Here is a 21,690-nt window from a genome sequence, read left to right as displayed (position 1 = left end):
TGTGCCAACTTTTCTGAGATCCATCAAGCTCTAAATGAGTTCATATTTTTCAGAAAACGGTAAAATCTCTCACTTTCAACATCTGATATGTGTTTAAATTGTTAAAAGAAGAGGGGATGCTACAAAGTTTTTAAGCGTTGCTGCCATCAAGTTCTAAATGAGTTAAAGTTGTTCATGGAATGGTCTCATTTTCAACATTTGTTATGTGCTGTATGTTCTATTGCGAACAAAATATGGTGCTATAAGATTTGCAAATCATTGCACTCTGTTTTTATTTACATTTTACACAGTGTTCCAACTTTTTTGGAATCGGGATGGTATCATTTTTCAGATATAATAAAAACTGATACTTCGGTTCAAAACTTCTCAATCGCTATTAAACACACAAAAACATAAACACATACTACAACAGTAATAAACAGAACAGAAACACTGAGCTGCTTTATGTTCCTGCAGACTGCAAACTGTCAGAGACTCAGGAGAAAGACATTCACAAATATCCAGGAGATTCTGTTCTCCTGCCCTGCGCCTGCTCTGACCAACACACCAAACCTATAAGTGTGAAATGGGAGCGTGTGGACTCAGGAGGGACTGAGGTATCCAATGAGACACCACGATACACAGGCAGAGTCCAGATGTTTAATAAGAACCTTCCAGCAAATCTCTCTCTGCTGATCTCCAACCTGACTGAACAAGACCAGGGAACATACAGATGTTCAATCAACAACAAACAGTCCATCAACATCACACTCAACATTACAGGTAAACTGACCAAGACCTGTAAAATAATTGTGTATCTTCACCTGATCACACTGTGGTAAACTATCATCAGCTCTCCAGTGATTCTACAGTAACTGAAGCTGTAATTCAGTGAATTCAGTGTCTTTACTCACTGAATGTGAGCATTTTTTTATTCAACCAATTTTTGCAAACATTCTCAAGCAACATGCACTCACTCGACACTGTTGTCTCAGGTATTGGCATGGCAACAATCAAACTCAAGATCAATGAGTTATTGACATGTATTCAGAATACAAGCCATCCAAAAATCCAATATATATTATATATAAAATCCAATATATATCCATATAATTCTTGTATCAAGATACAATTTTCCAACTGTAACAAAAATTTTCTCAGTTTATACTCCAAAATTCTCATTAGAGGACTGACATTAGCCAATCCCCATTAAACAGATAATGTAATAGTAATAAACAGAACAGAAACACTGTGCTGCTTTATGTTCCTGCAGACTGCAAACTGTCAGAGACTCAGGAGAAAGTCATTCACAAATATCCAGGAGAGTCTGTTCTCCTGTCCTGCTCCTGCTCTGACCAACGCACCATACCTGTAAGTGTGAAATGGGAGCATGTAGACTCAGGAGGGACTGAGGTATCCAATAAGACAGCAAACTACACAGGCAGAGTCCAGATGTTTAATAAGAACCTTCCAGCAAATCTCTCTCTACTGATCTCCAACCTGACTGAACAAGACCAGGGAACATACAGATGTTCAATCAACAACAAACAGTCCATCAACATCACACTCAACATTAAAGGTAAATTGACATAGACCTTCAAGGTACTCTTGTGTTTTGTGGAAAAATTCTTACTCATTAATACAAGCAAAAACATCAAATTGAATTGTTGTTCAAATTCAAATTGAACTGAATTGTTAGCCTGTATATTATCGTCTTGTGCTGAAACATAATGAAGAGTGATTTCAGTATCCAGATCCTGCCAACTTGAATGGTTAAGAGAATAGTTTAGTACCTGTGCACATCCATAGTGAGTTGTAGTTGTAGTACTGGTGATTGGCAGTATGAAGTCAGACAGATGGTAGGAATAAACAGAAATAGTGGAAAGGAATAGTGCAAAATGCTAGGTGTATAGATGTCCGGATACTTCCCACTGAAGCGGCTGTTCTTTTTGAGGATGGTGCTGGTGTTCAGAGACCAAGAGAGTCTGGCAGCTGAAACAGCTAACAATTTCCACTGGCAAGTCACTGATAATGATAATATGATCACTTCTGTTTTTTCCTGAAGTTCACAATAAGTTCACTTAAGGTCTTGGTGGCATTCAATGCTAGATTGCTGTTGTGGCACCAAACAGAAAGATTGTGTATCTCCATCTTGTAGACAAACTCATCATTAAGCTGATGGATCAGTTGTGTCCCAGAAACCAATATTTTAACTGGTAAAAGGGATTAGTTTGTCCTCTGCTTCATAGGTTGGGGGGCTAACATCTACAACAGCAGCTCAAACTAAGACACGGAACTGAAATGTAGCCTGTCTAATGCCTTTGCTTGCCGTTTGTTGAGAAGATTCAAGAAGATCTTTGTCCCTTGAAGATATTTAGTTTTTTTTGTTCACTTTCAGTGTGTAATGACCTTAAGGCAGCATAAGCTGGAAAATTAGATCATAAAATGAAATCTAACTGGCCAGCTTTGTAATCACCATATTACAGATATGTGTATGTAAAGAATTCTGCAGCATCAATATATAATTTTCCAACCACAACAACAAATGACACTACAGTTTAGAGTCCAGACTTCACATGAGAGAAGTGGCATTAGTCAATCACCGTTAAACAGATAATGCAATCATAATAAACAGAACAGAAACACTGTGCGGCTTTATGTTCCTGCAGACTGCAAACTGTCAGAGACTCAGGAGAAAGACATTCACAAATATCCAGGAGAGTCTGTTCTCCTGCCCTGCTCCTGCTCTGACCAACGCACCATACCTGTAAGTGTGAAATGGGAGCATGTAGACTCAGGAGGGACTGAGGTATCCAAAAAGACGGCAAACTACACAGGCAGAGTCCAGATGTTTAATAAGAACCTTCCAGCAAATCTCTCTCTACTGATCTCCAACCTGACTGAACAAGACCAGGGAACATACAGATGTTTAATCAACAACAAACAGTCCATCAACATCAGACTCAACATTAGAGGTAAACTGACCTAGACCTGTAAAATAATTGTGTATCTTCACCTGATCACACTGTGGTAAACTATCATCAGCTCTCCAGTGATTCTACAGTAACTGAAGCTGTAATTCAGTGAATTCAGTGTATTTATTCACTGAATGTGAGCAGTTTTTTTATTCAGCCAATTTTTGCAAACATTCTAAAGCAACATGCACTCACTCGACACTGTTGTCTCAGGTATTGGCATGGCAACAACCAAACTCAAGATCAATGATTTATTGACATGTATTCAGAATACAAGCCATCCAAAAATCCAATATATATTATATATAAAATCCAATATTTATCCATATAATTCTTGTACTACAGCACCACGCTCCTACAGACAAAAAGATCAAAGAAGAATTACATGGGGCAATAGGAGAGGGAGGTACAAGAAAGTTATTGCACACAGAAGACAAGTAAACCAGAAGATAGAAGGCAGGAATATGCAGAAATAGGACAAAGATTTCATGCAAAATGCATGGACGTCAGGATTCATCCCATCGAAGCGACTGTTCTTTTTGAGGATGTTGCTCATTTTCAGGGACCAACAAAAGGGAGTCTGACAGTGGCACATCCAGCAATCTGAGACTGCAGACAAATTCCACATTGAAGCCAATTCATAGTGATGGATCGTTTCTATTTTTCCACAACAGCTTCTTGGTCTTGGTAACATTCAGAGCTAGATTTTTGTTGCTACACCCAACAGAAAGATCATGTATCACCCGTCTGTCAGCAGCCTCATCATCAAGCATCAAGATATCTTTGTTCCTTGAAGATATTTTGAGTGTTTTTCCCCATCACTGCAATGATGACCTTAACGCGGCATGAGCTAGCGAATTAGATAATAAAATAAAACATAACTGGCCAGCTTTGTAATGACCAAATAACAGATTTGTATTATAAAGAAATCTACAGTATCAAGATACAATTTTCCAACTGTAACAAAAAGTTTCTCAGTTTATACTCCAAAATTCTCATTAGAGAGCTGACATTAGCCAATCCCCATTAAACAGATAATGTAATAGTAATGAACAGAACAGAAACACTGTGCTGCTTTATGTTCCTGCAGACTGCAAACTGTCAGAGACTCAAGAGAAAGTCATTCACAAATATCCAGGAGAGTCTGTTCTCCTGTCCTGCTCCTGCTCTGACCAACGCACCATACCTGTAAGTGTGAAATGGGAGCGTGTAGACTCAGGAGGGACTGAGGTGTCCAATAAGACGGCAAACTACACAGGCAGAGTCCAGATGTTTAATAATAACCTTCCAGCAAATCTCTCTCTACTGATCTCCAACCTGACTGAACAAGACCAGGGAACATACAGATGTTCAATCAACAACAAACAGTCCATCGACATCAGACTCAACATTAAAGGTAAACTCATTGAAACCTTCAAAGTACTTGTGTATTCATCCTTACCAGATTATACTGTGATATGATTGAAACGTTCTTGAAACTATCATAAGCACTCTAGCTGTTGCAAAGGCTTTACACACTGAATGTGATGTATTTGTACATTTATTTCTATGTCAATAAATTTCAACTTAACTTGCACATCAAACAATTTTGACATGTTCAAACAAAATATGACATTGTTCTATTAGACCCCTGTTCAATTTTTGCAAACCTTGACTCACTCAGCCAATCATTTCAAAACCCAGATTTGTTTATTGTCAAATGTATTAAGAATACATGGCAATCAAAAAAACTTATAAGAAATTCTTATACTGCAGCGTCATGAGGCAACAGATAAAAAGACAAAAATGAAGTAGATGGGCTGATGGGGCAGGGAGGTACTGCATATCTTAGTAGGGTCTTGTACATTCTAGGAAAAACATTGGATAGCGAGTAACAAAAAATAAAGGCAAACAGTACAAGCGACCAGCGATATGGTGTGAGGTAGATGACAAGAATAAATAGGAACAGGGCAAAATGGTAGGTATTGAATGTGAGGAAAAATAAAGTATATATGCATATAAACTTGAGATGTAATGTGCAATGAACATGCTAGGCTGTGGTACAATATATACAAGTGCAGTGGAAAAAGGCATGGACCAAATTTAACTGTAGGATACAATAAAATAAGACAGGACTGTGGTTTAAAGTGAGATGGCAATGAATCAGTGTTTGCTGTTTGTGAAGTGGGTGGTCTATGATATATACAGTGGGTTGCAAAAGTATTCAGCCCCCTTGAACTTTTCAACCTTTTGCCACATTTCAGGCTTCAAACATAAAGATATGAAATTGACATTTTTTGTGAAGAGTCAACAACAAGTGGGACACAATCGTGAAGTGGAACGAAATTTGTTGGATATTTTAAACTTTTTTTAGAAATAAAAAACTGAAAAGTGGGGCGTGCAATATTATTCAGCCCCCTTGCTTTAATACTTTGTAGCGCCACCTTTTGCTGTGATTACAGCTGCAAGTGGCTTGGGGTACGTCTCTGTCAGTCTTGCACATCGAGAGACTGAAATTTTTGCCCATTCTTCCTTGCAAAACAGCTCGAGCTCAGTGAAGTTGGATGGAGAGCGTTTGTGAACAGCAGTTTTCAGCTCTTTCCACAGATTCTCGATTGGATTCAGGTCTGGACTTTGACTTGGCCATTCTAACACCTGGATACGTTTATTTGTGAACCATTCCATTGTAGATGTTGCTTTATGTTTTGGATCATTGTCTTGTTGGAAGATAAATCTCCGTCCCAGTCTCAGGTCTTTTGCAGACTCCAACAGGTTTTCTTCCAGAATGGTCCTGTATTTGGCTCCATCCATCTTCCCATCAATATTAACCATCTTCCCTGTCCCTGCTGAAGAAAAGCAGGCCCAAACCATGATGCTGCCACCACCATGTTTGACAGTGGGGATGGTGTGTTCAGGGTGATGAGCTGTATTGCTTTTACGCCAAACATAAGTTCGATTTTGGTTTCATCTGACCAGAGCACCTTCTTCCACATGTTTGGTGTGTCTCCCAGGTGGCTTGTGGCAAACATTAAATGAGACTTTTTATGGATATCTTTGAGAAATGGCTTTTTCTTGCCACTCTTCCATAAAGCCCAGATTTGTGCAGTGTACCACTGATCGTTGTCCTATGGACAAAGTCTCCCACCTCAGCTGTAGATCTCTGCAGTTCATCCAGAGTGATCATGGGCCTCTTGGCTGCATCTATGATCAGTCTTCTCCTTGTTTGAGCTGAAAGTTTAGAGGGACGGCCGGGTCTTGGTAGATTTGCAGTGGTCTGATGCTCCTTCCATTTCAATATGATCGCTTGCACAGTGCTCCTTGAGATGTTTAAAGCTTGGGAAATCTTTTTCTATCCAAATCCGGCTTTAAACCTCTCCACAACAGTATCTCGGACCTGCCTGGTGTGTTCCTTGGTCTTCATGATGCTCTCTGCGCTTTAAACAGAACTCTGAGACTATCACAGAGCAGGTGCATTTATACGGAGACTTGATTACACACAGGTGGATTCTATTTATCATCATCAGTCATTTAGGTCAACATTGGATCATTCAGAGATCCTCACTGAACTTCTGGAGTGAGTTTGCTGCACTGAAAGTAAAGGGGCTGAATAATATTGCACGCCCCAATTTTCAGTTTTTTTTTTCTAAAAAAAGTTTAAAATATCCAATAAATTTCGTTCCACTTCACAATTGTGTCCCACTTGTTGTTGATTCTTCACAAAAAATTACAATTTCATATCTTTATGTTTGAAGCCTGAAATGTGGCAAAAGGTTGAAAAGTTCAAGGGGGCTGAATACTTTTGCAACCCACTGTACTTCTGAGGCATTCGCTAGAGGAGAGTGGGTAGAACGGTATGAGATGATGCCAAGATTATGGACTGAGCCCTTGTCCAACATCAGGATGCACAAATGTCCTGGAGTTGAAGGAGGTCTGTGCCTGATTTTAGGAGCAGTACAGACAGTTCTTTGTTGGGGTCTAAGATCCTGGGCAGTCAGGTTGCCAATTCAACAGTCAGAACACACAATACAGCTTCATTTACACTTGGCATTGCCATGCGTCTTGAGTGATGCATCCTGTACACAATCATAAGTGTATAGCATTAAGGTGTGGACAGGGTACAGTGTGTCTCTGAGACTCACTGAGATCCAATCACTCAAACAACTTTTAGAGGTGATTGGGGATGCATATGACCACACTACATTTGTAGTGCTGAAGCATTTTATTGCATCCTCAACAGTGTCAAAGGACTACATTAATCAACTCTCAGCACAGCAGAGACAAACAAGGATTTATGGGACACTGTTGTCAAACACACACAGCGTGGAACTGATGAAGGAAATGTATGGGGTACTGTGCCTCCCATGATAAAATCCTATGACATGGTCATGGCGACTCATTTGAGACTCACTGAAAAATTAATCAAGACAGATGTTAATACAAAGTGAGAGCAGGGCCAGATGCAGCAGCACCTTGACTATCATGTACACCAAAGCTTTTTAGTCTCCTTAGGAGGAACAGTCTCTGCTCTGCCTTTTCAATAATGCTGCTAGTGTTGTGGGACCAAGACAGAGGAGTCTGACAGCTGCGCACTCAGCAATCTGAAACTGCTGACAATTTCCACAGCAAAACCACTGATACTTATAGAAGTAAGATCATTTCTGTTCACAAGTCCACAGTAACTTTCTTGGTCTTGGTGACATAAAGTGGTAGATTTTTGTACCTTGAAACAGAAAGATCATATATCTGCCTCCTGTAGACAAACTCTTCATTAAACTGATGAATCGGTCCCAGCTACCCACACGTTGTCCCCTGCTTTATCAGATGTGGGACTAACATCTCCAAAAGCAGAGGACCCAATGTTGGTACCTGAAGATATGCTGACACTTTTGCATCTCTGTCGGTGTGTAAAGACCTAAAGGATAGCACAAGTTGGCCAATTATATTAAAACAATGGAGCCTAAATGGTCAGTTCTGTAATAACCAAAGTACAGATGTGCAACATGAAGCAATATGAAAATACAGCTGTATCAGAAATGTTTACTTTGGTTCAAACTCAAGACTTCTCATGAGAGAACTGATATTATTCAATCAGATAATGCTACTGTATTGAACAGAACAATATTCTGCTTTATGTTCCTGCAGGCTGCACACTGTCAGAGACTAAAGACAAACTGATTATCAGATCTCCAGGAGATTCTGTTCTCCTGCCCTGCTCCTGCACTGACCAACAAACCAAACCTAGAAATGTGAAATGGGAGCGTTTAGACTCAGGAGGGACTGAGGTATTGACGACAAACAACACAGGCAGAGTCCAGATGTTTAATAAGAACCTTCCAGCAAATCTCTCTCTACTGATCTCCAACCTGACTCAAAAAGACCAGGGAACATACAGATGTTCAATTAACAACAACCAGTCCATCAACATCACACTCAATATTACAGGTAAACTGACTTAGACTTTTAAAGACTTTGCAGCTTAACTTTTCCCTACTCTTTCATGCTGCAGCATTCCTTAAACTGATAACTACCATCATTTGGTGATTTTGCAGTATTTTTTTGTCACTAAAGCTGAAGAGATGCCTGATATGCCTGAATTATGGTGCAATGCATCTGACACATGGTTTAACATTTGTTAAAAATCACTGTGACCAAACACAAGATATCGATTTAGCACAACATCAAATGTAATGTTTTCTTGACTTTGTAAGTGAAAATAAGTTAACACCCTCTACAGAGAACACACTGTAAATATTTCTTAATGTCCATCTTCTTTTTATACAGACTTTTTTGTTTATATATATAAAATGTTCTTCTTTGAAGCCTTTAACTTCTTTAAAGTCTTTCACTGCGTTTCTCATGTTGTAATTGCCATCTGTCATTTTTGGATGGGAGACTAGAAATACCACACATTAACCAGCTAATCACAAGTGAAGCAGAGACCCCTGAACTTCATGAGATGTTTCATACTAAAAACGTGGTACCTAAAGTTTACTTTTGCTTTAATCTGAGTTTGTACACTTTTTTTAAACAATGGAATTTTGTGATTATTCCATGATCTTTCCCTGACACAACATTAAATTTCCAAGCCAATTATTTAGCATAGTGCTGGGTGATATATCCAAATACCATTTCCTGTTTTAGTAATATTTAATTTTCTGTATTTTACTCATGGTATTCAGTCCTTGATGGTTTACATGTAACTAATTTACTTAAGAGTCATAAAAATAAGGACATGAAGAAACCATTAATTCATTCATTTTAACATTTTTAACTTTGTCATCTTATAACATACCTGTAAAATGTTTGAAAATACCATGATATTAAATTTTATAAGTAACCATCCTAAACCAATTTAATATTTATAGAGCTGTTCAAAGAGGGAAAAAGGCCTATGTCACACCTAGCTCTAACAAGTATGGCTGTAGGTATCTAAGGAATTTGGGTGGACCAAAAGCACATTCAGGAGTGCTTACTGGTGCAATGCAAATGAGCAAAAAAAATGCAAAACTTTAACAAAATAGAAAAATGAATGGAAAATGTTTACAAAGTGTATATATAGTTTTTAGAGGATTTCTCCTAAAATCCTTTTCTTTGTCAAAGCAGTATTCTCAGTGAGTGGTCCACAATATCACCCTCTCTCTCTCTGCTCAAGGAATGAGAGAGTAACCCCTTTTGCGGCCTTGTATCAACCTTTGCATGTGGTATTAGAAGTATCTGTCTTCTGAATAACAAACCCAGTTGTATGACAAAATGAACCTGATACTGCGGAAAATAACCAAGCTGGCATGTAACTGAAATAAGGAGGCTGTTTAGGAGTAAGGGTTGCTAAAACAGAGACAGAATGTGTGTGAGTAGTGTGTAAGACAATAACTAAAGAAATAAGATGAAGTATTAGTCTGGCAGACCCGATCTATCACATCACCTCTCCTGGATTGCTAAAGTGGGGCAAATGCGAAAGAAAATCTGCCAGGGCGTTCCGAGTTCCTTTCCTGTGATGGAGATGGAAGACAAACAGTACCACCTTGTGATCCACAAGTTGTAGTTCTTCATAGTGTTCATCCATGTTAGTGCTTTGAATTCTCTACCTAACAGGCAATACTGGAGACTCTCCCAGGCCCACTTAATGACAAGAGCTTCCTTCTCCACTCTAGAATACCTTACTCCCATGGCAGCAACTTATGGCTAAGATAGCAATACATTAGAACACTGACAGTCAGGCTGCACCATTTACTTCCTTAAGGATCTATGACACCCAAATCCAGCATTGTATGGATCTTTGCCTTAAGGGGTTTTCACCAATCTCTGGAACCCTGTAAGGCCTCTTCCAGATTGGTGTTTCCTTCTACATGCTGGACCATCACTGCCATCTATGGATCCCCTCACTTCTTCCACTCCTTGATGAGGTTTACATGATAAATCTGTGTCTTCTTACCTTTTTAGGACGGAGGACTTCATACATCACAGGACTGTGCTTTGTCAAAACTTCAAATGGCCTTTGCCATTTAGCTAGAAGTTTGTTTGTGGATGTTGGAAGTAGTAGGAGGACTTTCTGACCTGGCTTGAACACTTTAATTCATGCCTTCAGGTCATATCAACTCTTCTGCTTTATTTGGGCTTTCTACAGATGCAGACAGGCCTTGTCCCTGTATGATTTCAGGCAGTCTCTCATTTGCAAGATGTAACTGTACCCTGGGTATGACCATCCTAAGGTTTGGCCTCCCATTGATGACATAATCAGTCCAGGGGTCTTTATACTGACCATCCATACACAAGTTCAAAAGAGGAAAATCCAGACACCTGCAGTACCTCTTGGTAAACAAAGAGAATAAACGGTAACCATGTGTTCCAGTCCTTCCCTGTGTCTGGCACAAATTTTTAGATATTAGATATTCTGAACTGATATTCTGGTCTGAGTGGTGGTTATAACTGGTTTTCTGACATTCTGGACAAGAACTACAATACTTCTTGACACCTACATACATTGAAGGCCAGTAAAACTCATGGCTAACCCTGAAGTAACCTTTTCTGTTGACCCAGGTCTGCCCATGTGATGGTGTGTGCTAGGGGCAGAATGAGGGACCTACACTTGGAAGGTACAACCAAACAATTATCACAGGAATCTAGTAAATGAAAGATGACCTTCTCAACAATGTATCTATCCTTACAGCTTAGCAATGCTTATTGTTCTTCACCTGCTCAAATAAATGTGGATGGATGCAATTGCTTGCAATTCCCTATGTAATGTCTTTTGGTAGCTCAGCAACAACTTGCACAAAAGAAACATTATCAGAAATTGTAAGTGTGACATCAGCAGTAGGATACACTTTCACATCACCATGTATACCCTAAACGTTTGTAAGTCTAATTGGCACAAAATCCCTTTTGGCCAATGAAATAGCACTCCCTGTGTCCACCATGGCTATGCAAAGGTTGGTCATTTACCAATAGTTAGTTCCATAAAGTCTCTGGAGGTTCTGTCCATCAGTGTCTACGACTTGTTGGACACAGTCTCTCTTCCCACCAGCAAACATGGTTGTGCGTCCTTCCACCCATCATCTGGTACATCTGGTTTATCATGGCCTTTCTCTGAATGAGCAAGATTGCTGTGACTGCATGAGTGAGGCTGTTGAAGATCGGGCTGGTCCACAACAAGAGTTGAGGTACTGTTGGGCTACCTGTGCAGCCTCTAGTCCATTGGCTGGCTCATGCTCCTGGACCCAGGTGTGAACATCACTTGGTAAACTGTCCAATCTCCTCCTTGCTGCATGACTCTGGTTTCATACAGTGGCGATAAAGGACTTTCAATCAGTGATAGGTTTCTTTTGGCATTTCACCTGCATGTATTGCTGTTCCTCTGAATTGTCAATGGTTGGTCTCAGCAACGATGTTGAACTTTTCCAGAAGAGCTTTAATCAGGCCTGGATATGAATATGGAAAGCTTTTCGTCCATGCCTGTGTAAGCCTCTAATGCTTTGCATGTCAGCAAAGGCATCAGTCTGTAGGCCCAGGTTTTTGCCAGTCGCTCAGGTAGCCAAGCAGGTAGTTCTCAATATCCTCTCCTCAGAACACTGGAGTCAGTGGCTCAGATTGATACATCCCTGGTCCTTCGTTCAGGTGTAGTGGACTCTGCCTGCACTGACATCTGGGCAATTTGAGTAACCGGGTCTTGAAGGACTTGAGGGTACACTACGGCTGTGGTTATCAGATTTCAGGAAACCTGGTGTTCCAGGTGTGGCTGATGCATCCTGTTCAATGCTTGCTTCAGCTGGACTGTATCTTGTAAGGGAGGTTCTTAGATTCCAAAGCTCTTGAAACAGTTTCTCCTCTCATTCCTCATTCAAACCGGCCAAGAAGTGACATAAGCATGGACACCCCAGACTGACCCTCTGGAGCTGTAGAGAAACCAGCACATGCACCGGGCTGGGAATACTCCTCCCCTGACTCCTTTGTTTACCCCTGTCCTTCTTTTTCATATGTTACTGATATCTCTTTGGGAAACCTGAAGTCCAGTCCTGCACCAATACTCTTCTGTACCTCACCATCACTTTGCGTTTAGACAGAGGAATCACCGTCTGTCATACCTAGCTCTAGTGAGGATAGTGTAGACTGTCACAAGGCTGTAGCTATCCAAAGAATATGGGTAAACCAAAATAGCATGTTCATTGCAAGATGAATTATTGGTGCAGTGGAAATGTGCAAAAAAGTGCAAAAATGTAGATAATTTCTTCTAAAATCCTACTTTTTATCAAAGCAATATTTTCAGTGTTGTGACGAGATTAAACTGATAGTGTGGAAAATATCCAAGCTAGCATGTAACTGAAACAAAGAGATTTAGGAGTAAGGGTTGCTAAAACAGACAGACTGTGTGTGTGAGTGTGTGTGTGTGTGTGTGTGTGTGTGTGTGTGTGTGTGTGTGTGTGTGTGTGTGTGTTGTGTAAGACGACAAATAGAGCAATAAGATTAAGTATTAGTCTGGCAGACCCGTTCTATCACAGCCTACATTATCTAAATGTTTAAATAGTTCATCAAAATGCAGTTTATATGGAATGACTGTGAGTGACCATGTATGCATATCTGCACCAGGTTCAATACATTAATGTTCCATAATTTCAGAGCCTATATACTTTGTTTTGACTTCTCCATCATCCAATATTGCAATACACAAACATGTCCATTGGTTCTGTCTATAATGTTTAAGCAACTTGTCATAACACAGATGTGTTTTGGTGGGCATTGTTCTCCATTCTGTTATGTTTATCTCCATGTGATTTAAAAGCAAATTAATTACCAATAACACGTTCATTTAGCCAGTGAAATGAATTACGTAACTGACGTGCAGTTTAGGCAGCATCAGTTTTACATGGTACGGGTATTTATTAGACTACCAAAAGTTTCTCAGTGATTTTAGTCCCATCCAGATCTGCAATGTCAGTGACTTCTGATGCAGTTTTTACAGTATCTGTGAAATGAATGAAACAAGATTCAGTTCACAACAGTTCACAAATCAACACTAATACCTCTAAAAGTAGTTAGCATGTCGTTTCTGAAAGTAGCTGTCGCGGTGTAGAGCGAGTTGAGACTGTAGTCTTGGCATGAGAAGCAGCAGTGTTGTGTCTCAAATTCCCACACTTATTATTTACCAGGCCTGGAATGCCTGATTTCTATATTCCATGACTGTTTCAGAATTTTCATGACCACATTTTATTTATCAAAATCAGTCATTATTCTTACATGACCATCTCCTGACCTTTCCTAATCCCTTATGCTGTAACAGTAAAAAATATATTCAAAATTAGTCGCTGAACTGGCTTAAATTTTTTACCTCTTTGATGCAGAACATGGGTCGAAAGTGAGACGATACAGTGCAGTCAATAATAGCTGAGGTCATATACATACATACATACATACATACATACATACATACATACATACATACATAAATAAATAAATAAAAAGGTTAGTTCTTCGACTGCATTATAATTTTGACTTCATTGAACTTTGTCGAGTTAATATTTTTACAGTGTAAATAGTTTGGCTTGTAACAGTGCCTTTAAGACTGATATATGTAAATGATGTCTGCTGTGATTGGCTGCACAGTATCATGCTTCATTCAAAAAGCACTCAGAGCTGAAACACCCCTTATAACTTTAAAGCCACAAACAGGTGGCTCTATACATCTGTATACTGAATAAGGAAATATGTAAATTTGATCATTTTTGTGACATCAAATTCAAAACACGCTGCTACTGCTGCTTACTAAAACTCCAAAGTCCTTTATTTAAAAAAAAACTTTTTCGAGATAAACCCTTAAGAATAATGAATGAGAGAATAGGTCCTCACATAGTACTTACAACAGTATAACTCATTATTTCATTTAAAATATTCTGCCACAAATAAGTAATTACACACAAGCTCCTTGCGGTACAACACATACAGTGTTCCTAAATCAAAGGTACGACAATTCAGCATTCATACCAAATATGCAGGCTGATTATTTGCATGTTACAGAAGTTAGAAATTCACTGACTGCACTATTTAAAATGTAATTACAGGGTTTAGTTACATAAGGAAATCTCTCCATCTCTTTTATTATTTTCTTTCCACAAAGCAAAATAAGCCCTACAATACCTTTTTCTTATCAAATTCACATCGTTCACAAAGTATCTCCTCTCACACACATATGGTATACAGCTGCACTTTCTGCAACTTTCTCCACTTTTCAACGAGAGAATTACTGTGAAATTACAGCACAACCCTGTTTTTTTTAAGTAAACAAGCCCAAACATGCTGTATTTCCAGAAGACACTGGGGAAACCGTAAAACTGGAATCCTGGACGCTAATCATCATCGTCTGTGCGCTCTTACTGATCCTGCTCTTACTGCTGGGAGGAGCTGCTTGCACCTACTGTAAACATGGAAAAGGTATGAATAAGTGCGGATGCACTAACACACACAGGAAAATGTACCACACATATGCAGCCTTTACACAGCTTATGTTCAAATTCCACAGGAAGAAAAAAGAGTAAGGAAAAAGAAACAGGACAGAGAAGAAACGAGGTACGGAAATGTCAGGTCTAAACATTATTTATTATTAGAAGTTGAAAATAAAATCTTTATTATTTTACTAACGTGCCAACTCATGGCTTTCTTCAGGATGACATAATATACTCAACTGTAATCCAGCGTGGAAGCGGCAAATGCCCAGAAAAACAGGTATCTGTACATTCCTGAACGTTTTCAGTGTTGGTGTCTAAATGTTCTTGAAGCTTAACTGTAATAGTGCAGCACTAAAGACTTGCCCAGATCATGTTCAGCAGAACGATGAAGCACTCTGGGTTTTGAAATACAAGGTATGCCAAGCCATGTAAGGTGTGTGGGCTTTAATGCAAGGCTGTGAAAACCCATAACCCTGCTGCAATAATGAAGAACACATACGAAGGCATGGAAGAGGTATTGAACAGGTTCCTCTGTTCTGTTTTTTGTTTTTGCTTAATTTTGATAGCGAATACATCTGATACAGATCTGTACCCACATGTTAGATAAACTGGAGACTGAACGAGAGAAGAGTCAGTTCTTATTTATTTAATACTGTAATAATCTACTGGTTTCCACCCCCACCCTTTGCAGAACCCATCCTAAACACGAGTAGACCAATCATGGAACTAGGCATGAGCGCTCAATTGCTCAGAACTATGCTGACATTTTGCATGTGGGGGAACTTGTTAGGTGATCAGTTAGGATAGTGAAGGTTAATAGCACCCTCTAGCCAATGCCTCCATTCTTCTATTGCAAGTTTTATTGCAAGTGGCGCATGATCTCCTATACCTTACCAATCATATCATGTAAAACATCATTAATGAATGGCTGAAATGCAGAGGGAGCACTGGAAAGACCAAATGGCATGGCCAGGTACTCATAGTGAAACTCCATGAGGGGAAGGATATAGATATTTCTTGGTTACTTGACTTAAACCTCCATTGGTCTCTTTAGCAAAGAGCCTGTGGCTGCTGGGGAAGTTGATGGCCAAATAAATCCCTGGTTAGAGCTTTTTGTATGTATGTATCCATGGCATGTTCCTTCTCTTGCATTAGCAGATAAACACATGATTTGACATAGCATTATCAATGACATCTATGCCATAGTCCCAAGAACAGTGCAAGGCTAAGTTTGTCATGTTTCTCTTAATAAACACCTCATGCAAATGAGAATATTCTACCAGAAAGTTACAAATAATATCTGAATTGCGACTTTCAACAGAGATGGATCTGACTGGGTTGGAGAGATAGTCAAGACAGATCTGGTGACAGTACTCTGATCATGAAATGAGTGAATGGGTAGACCAAGAGATGTTAGGATTATGTTATTCTAGCAAGGGTAGACGTAAGAATATAGAAAATTCAGGAGAGTCTACGACTAAGAAAGAAATCTATGGTCCACTTGCACACATTCAGATTAGTTCAGTTCAGTTTTGTTGGTGATTTCTTCAGTTCCAATGGCCTCTTCTTCCAGGGCAGCTACTCTTAAGGGTTTCTACAAAGACATCATAGGAATTTGAAGTTGGTCCATGAGTCTCTTGGGAATTAAGTTTCCTTCGGCTCCAATCAGGGCTGAAACAACAGAGGAGAGGTTCTGGCAGTGAATAGTTACAGGCATGACGAAAGACTTAGAAACCAACCCTTTTGTGGAAATACCACATTTTTGGGAATTGGTGCCTGAGATGAATGCAGACGAGCCCACAATACAGGCACAGTCCTCCAATCAGATGTCAAAGTCTACTCCTCGGGTGACTGGCGGGATGAGTCACACTGCATGGGTTCCTCCATTTCTGGGTTTCCTCTAGGCAAAATGGCCTGTGATACGCAGATATTGTCATCTGTTGCTTGATTTTACTGCAGTTTATTGATGGCATTGCTCACATCACATATACGCTATTTAAAATTTCAGCACCCCGAAATTTAAACACTTTCCTGTGTCCCTGGCTGATAACTGGAATGTGTGTTGAGATGAGAGTGAGCTTTACCACACAGGCAAATCCAAAACTGATATGATCAGAGTAATTTTCCTATTGGAAACACGTAGAAAACAACTTCGTTCTGTTTGCCAGGGATATCTTCTTCTCTGGGGTTTCTCAAACTATACCCCCATATTCATTAAGCTGCAGAAGTGAGTCTTTCATGATTCATTTGTTTTCTTTCTAGGACAATGTAACATACGCATCTGTAGTACACGGAAAGAAGGACGAACCTGCCAAAACCGAGGTGAGCACATGTACAGTCAGAAATATGTATGATTAAGATATTCAACAAATCCTACATGTTTAAAGAACTGACTGACCTATGGTATGTTTTCTCTAGGATGATGTGACCTACTCCTCCTTAGTTCATGGTAAAAAAGGAAATGCAACACAAAGACAGGTGTGTGTGTAGTGTAGTGTAGTGTTGAGCTGTATTCCCCTTTAAACTATCTCCAGAAATGACCATGTTATACAGTATTACCAGGGTGGAGAGGGAGGCTGAAAATAACATAAGGTTGTAAGTGACAAAAGCACTTATGACACCTTTTGTCGTCTCATATTGTATTTCAAAAATAAATGAACAAACTGCACAATTTTCAAATGATCATTCAAGACAAACCATCTCTCTAAAGCAGTGTTGCTAACTAGGAGAGATAAACTGTTTAGCATTAGCTTAGCTAGGATGATAACAGCTCTGCACACCACAGAACAGGTTCAATTCTACTACACAGAATTACAGCACAGACAAAAGTTCAGATGATTTATTTAAAAATGTTATAACTTTTTGGGGCAGAAAAAAATGCCTGAAATCCCTCCTTCTTCCAATCTAACACCTTACAAATGTACATCCTCAAATTCTGTCTCCATGACAAAGCACTACCAGCTGTGGGATGCCAGTGCAGCTACAGGCAACTCTGCCTCAAACCTTGAGTCTCTCTCCTTAATTCCCTTTGGACATCTGCCTGCTCTTTCTACAGATGCAGTCCAGTCCATATCCGACTGAAATGTATTGTTTGTCGTACCTGACCAGTTCTGGCTACTGTAGCCTTGATACATTATATATCCAAAAGTTTTCACTCACCCATCCGAATGATTGAATTCAGGTGTTCCAATCACTTCCATGGCCACAGGTGTATAAAGCCGAGCCCCTAGGATTGCAGACTGCTTCTACAGACATTAGTGAAAGAATGGGTCGCTCTCAGGAGCTCAGTGAATTCCAGCGTGGTACCGTGATCGGACCCACCTGTGCAACAAGTCCAGTTGTGAACTTTCCTCACTACTAAATATTCCACAGTCAACTGTCAGTGGGATTATAAAAAAAGTGGAAGCAATAGGGAACGACAGCAACTCAGCCACAAAGTGGTCGGCCACGTAAAATGACAGAGCGGGGTCAGCGGATGCTGAGGGGCATAGTGCACAGAGGTCACCGACTTTCTGCAGTGTCAATCACTAGAGACCCCCTGTTACAGCCCCTTTAAGCTGTCTAGGGGTAAGAGGAGCATATAACGTGGTGGAGGTTGGATGCGTGGGTTGGTGTATGTGAAATGGAGAGGGAGAGAACCACAGACCAGATAAGCTCACGTTTTTAGCAGTTTACTGAACTCATATACATTCTATACATATATAGAAACCAGCCATAAATATACATATATACAAAAAGAAACAAAACAAAGATTATCAAATCCATACAAAACTGAAAATAAATGTAGGGCTGAACTCAGGACGGCACCAAAGAAAAGAACAAAACAAAAGAAAAACGAAACCCTAAGCTAACTGAACAAAACAACTTTTAATCTAAGAAATCAATGATGAAAACAAAAACTAACTACTCTGAACCTAGTCAATTAAACAAAACATACAGGGGGTAGTGCCCGCCCCTTACCTAAGGTTCTTAACAGTAGACAGTCCTACATGGTGTAATGTATGAGCGCGCTCCTTCTTACCTGTCCAGCACCTAAAACAAATACCAATGGCTGTTTAAAAAAGCCACAGAAGTACTGGTTCACAAACATAGGTCAATTACATGGAGTATTAAAGTTTATAGGCCACATGGTTCTCCAAACAGCATGGCTGCTCTCTCCTTCTGTGGTTCTGTGGTGTCTGTCTGCCTCCTGCTCTTCTGTTCCCCTCTAGTGGCAGACTTAAATAAAGTGGGCTCCACCCACCAAGGCACTCCTGCAACAGGACCACACCCCAGGCTGTACCTGTGAACACACACAAACACAGACATGCCCTACGTGCACGTAACACCCCCGAACTGCATGTAGCCTTCACATCAGCTCAAGAACAGCGTAGAGAGCTTCATGGAATGTATTTCCATGACTGAGCAACTGCATCCAATCCTTACATCACCAAGCGCAATGCAAAGCGTGGAATGCAGTGGTGTAAAGCGCCGCCACTGGACTCTAGAGCAGTGGAGACGTGTTCTCTGGAGTGACCAATCACGCTTCTCCGTCTGGAAATCTGATGGACGAGTCTGGGTTTGGCGGTTGCCAGGAGACAGTACTTGTCTGACTGCATTGTGCCAAGTGTAAAGTTTGGTGGAGGGGGGATCATGGTGTGGGGGTGTTTTTCAGGATTTGGTCTCGACCCCTTAGTTCCAGTGAAAGGAACTCTTAAAGCTTCAGCACCAAGAGATTTTGGACAGTTTCATGCTCCCAACTTTGTGGGAACAGTTTGGGGACGGCCCCTTCCTGCTCCAACATGACTGCCCACCAGTGCACAAAGCAGGTCCATAAAGACGTGGATGAGCGAGTTTGGTGTTGAAGAACTTGACCGGCCTGCACAGAGTCCTGACCTCAACCCGATAGAACACATTTGGCATGAATTAGAGCTAAGACTGTGAGCCAGACCTTCTCGTCCAACATCACTGCCTGATCTCACATATGCACTTCTGGAAGAATGGTCAAAAATTCCCATAAACACACTCCTAACCCTTGTGGAAAGCCTTCCCAGAAGAGCTGAAGCTATTATAGCTGCACAAGGTGGGCCGACATCATATTAAACCCTATGGATTTTGGATGTCACTCCAGTTCATATGTGAGTGAAGGCAGACGAGCGAATACTTTTGGCAATACAGTGTAGGATCTGCCGGTCCGACCAATTTCCCGGGCCATGCGCACTCTCCCTGCTCTGAAGCCTCGATGGCTTGTGCTCCTCCGCTCCTGCCTTTGCCTTCCTTAGCCTTGTACAGGCTGCACCCTTGTCTGGACTAAGACTATATATCGGTGCACCCTGATGGACAAATCTCTGCTCTGCCAGACGTAAACCAAATCTGCCCTATACCGCCATTGCTCGACCCTCAGCTCATGTGCCCACACCAACCACATAAAGTGGTGGTGCTCACCCTGTGTGATTGTGATGTCACAGCACTGATTGATATTCTACACAATGCCATCACCCCTTCACACCTTTCCAACCAGCTACACAAGCCACTATTTCTCCTCCCTCTTGCCATTGTCTCTTTCCATCTTCCTTGTATTGCCATTTTCCCCTTAGCATGGAGCTAAAATTCCTGTCCCTTACCATTCCTTGCTTCTACATCTTTTCTTCTTAATCTTTTGTCACTACTCATTTGTCAGTTTTATTCTGCAGTATATGTTCTTACTGGGGACTTATTCAGTTGTATTGTGTTCTCTGCCTGTGTAATATTGATTACAATCAATTCCATGTAGATTTACAATACATATTGATGTTGCAGTTGCACCACCTACTAATCCTAGCACCTCCCCCTTTCTACCACACCTTTTGTGCATCGCAGTTCCACCCTTTTAAATCCCACCCCCACCCCTTTTCATCCAAAACTTGCACCTTTTCATCCCACCCCATCCTTTTTTTATCGGTCCCTCCTTTCTTCATCTCCTCATCCATCATCCTCCCCCACCCATTTCTTCCCTTTTATCTCAGGCATCTTGCAACTTCTTTCTGATCTTTCAGCTCGGCTCCTCATATTAACTCATTGCTGTCTTAACTCGGCTCCGTTGATTCTACTCCAATTAATCTTCTTTCCTTCAGACTGGACTGATATTGCTTCAGTAGTGAAGATGCTGCCTGTGCCCCTGGGCACCTGCCGCTCTCCTAGTCATTTCAGCCATTCTTCTGCCACTGTTGATTTGACTTCCCTCATGCTTTTTTATCTCCTCCCTTTCCCCATGTATTCGGTATTCTATATTTTTCCTTTCCTGTCTTCCTGTCCTGTCTCCCCCCCCCGTTTGTCATATTGTATGTGCTCGGACGGGTTGACGGCAATTTCGCTGATACTTGTGACTAGTGACAATAAAAGTTCTTCATCATCACTTTCTCATACCATTCAGCCATCAGTCCCTGGGAACCATGTGCTACTGCAATTTCTGGCCTTTGGGAGGCCAATTAAATTCCAAGCAAATTGTCCTCATCTAATCAAATCAAATCAAATCAAATTTATTTGTATAGCGCTTTTTTACAACAGATGTTGTCACAAAGCAGCTTTACAGAGTTTCAAAAAAGAAAAAGTTTCAAGAGAACTCTAAGAATGTACAGAAACCCCCCGGTGGGCAAGCCAGAGGCAACAGTGGCAAGGAAAAACTCCCTCAGAACTGAGGAAGAAACCTTGGGAGGAACCAGGCTCACCAGGGGGGACCCATCCTCCTCTGGTCAAACTACCTACAAGTGATTTTATTACTAATATTAACAGCAGTAATATTGGTATTATGAATAACTAGGAGTCTATGAAAACATCAGCATAGGGTGGGCAGCTCATCCGAG

General features: G+C 40.6%; 2 protein-coding genes across 2 annotated transcripts in view; one reads left to right on the top strand and one right to left on the bottom strand.

Moving 5' to 3' along the window:
* Positions 1 to 21,690, top strand: part of LOC108413729 (obscurin-like) — a 48,571-nt gene that overhangs the window by 13,401 nt on the left and 13,480 nt on the right. The window contains exons 5-14 of the mRNA XM_037540895.1: positions 457 to 762; positions 1,253 to 1,558; positions 2,649 to 2,954; positions 4,045 to 4,350; positions 8,076 to 8,375; positions 14,733 to 14,855; positions 14,944 to 14,990; positions 15,087 to 15,146; positions 17,132 to 17,191; positions 17,288 to 17,347. Coding sequence (XP_037396792.1) covers positions 457 to 762; positions 1,253 to 1,558; positions 2,649 to 2,954; positions 4,045 to 4,350; positions 8,076 to 8,375; positions 14,733 to 14,855; positions 14,944 to 14,990; positions 15,087 to 15,146; positions 17,132 to 17,191; positions 17,288 to 17,347 — 1,874 coding nt within the window. The remainder of the gene's footprint in view (positions 1 to 456; positions 763 to 1,252; positions 1,559 to 2,648; positions 2,955 to 4,044; positions 4,351 to 8,075; positions 8,376 to 14,732; positions 14,856 to 14,943; positions 14,991 to 15,086; positions 15,147 to 17,131; positions 17,192 to 17,287; positions 17,348 to 21,690) is intronic.
* prelid1b (PRELI domain containing 1b) overlaps positions 18,525 to 21,690 on the bottom strand; it is a 41,235-nt gene continuing 38,069 nt past the window's right edge. Inside the window, exon 7 of the transcript XR_005130683.1 lies at positions 18,525 to 19,151. The gene's annotated coding sequence lies outside the window, so the exon portion shown is untranslated. The remainder of the gene's footprint in view (positions 19,152 to 21,690) is intronic.

This window comes from Pygocentrus nattereri, chromosome 9, assembly GCF_015220715.1.
Source record: "Pygocentrus nattereri isolate fPygNat1 chromosome 9, fPygNat1.pri, whole genome shotgun sequence".
NCBI classification, from domain to species: Eukaryota; Metazoa; Chordata; class Actinopteri; order Characiformes; family Serrasalmidae; genus Pygocentrus; species Pygocentrus nattereri.
Note: the sequence above shows the minus strand (reverse complement) of the source record. Positions and strands in the feature narration are given on the sequence as shown.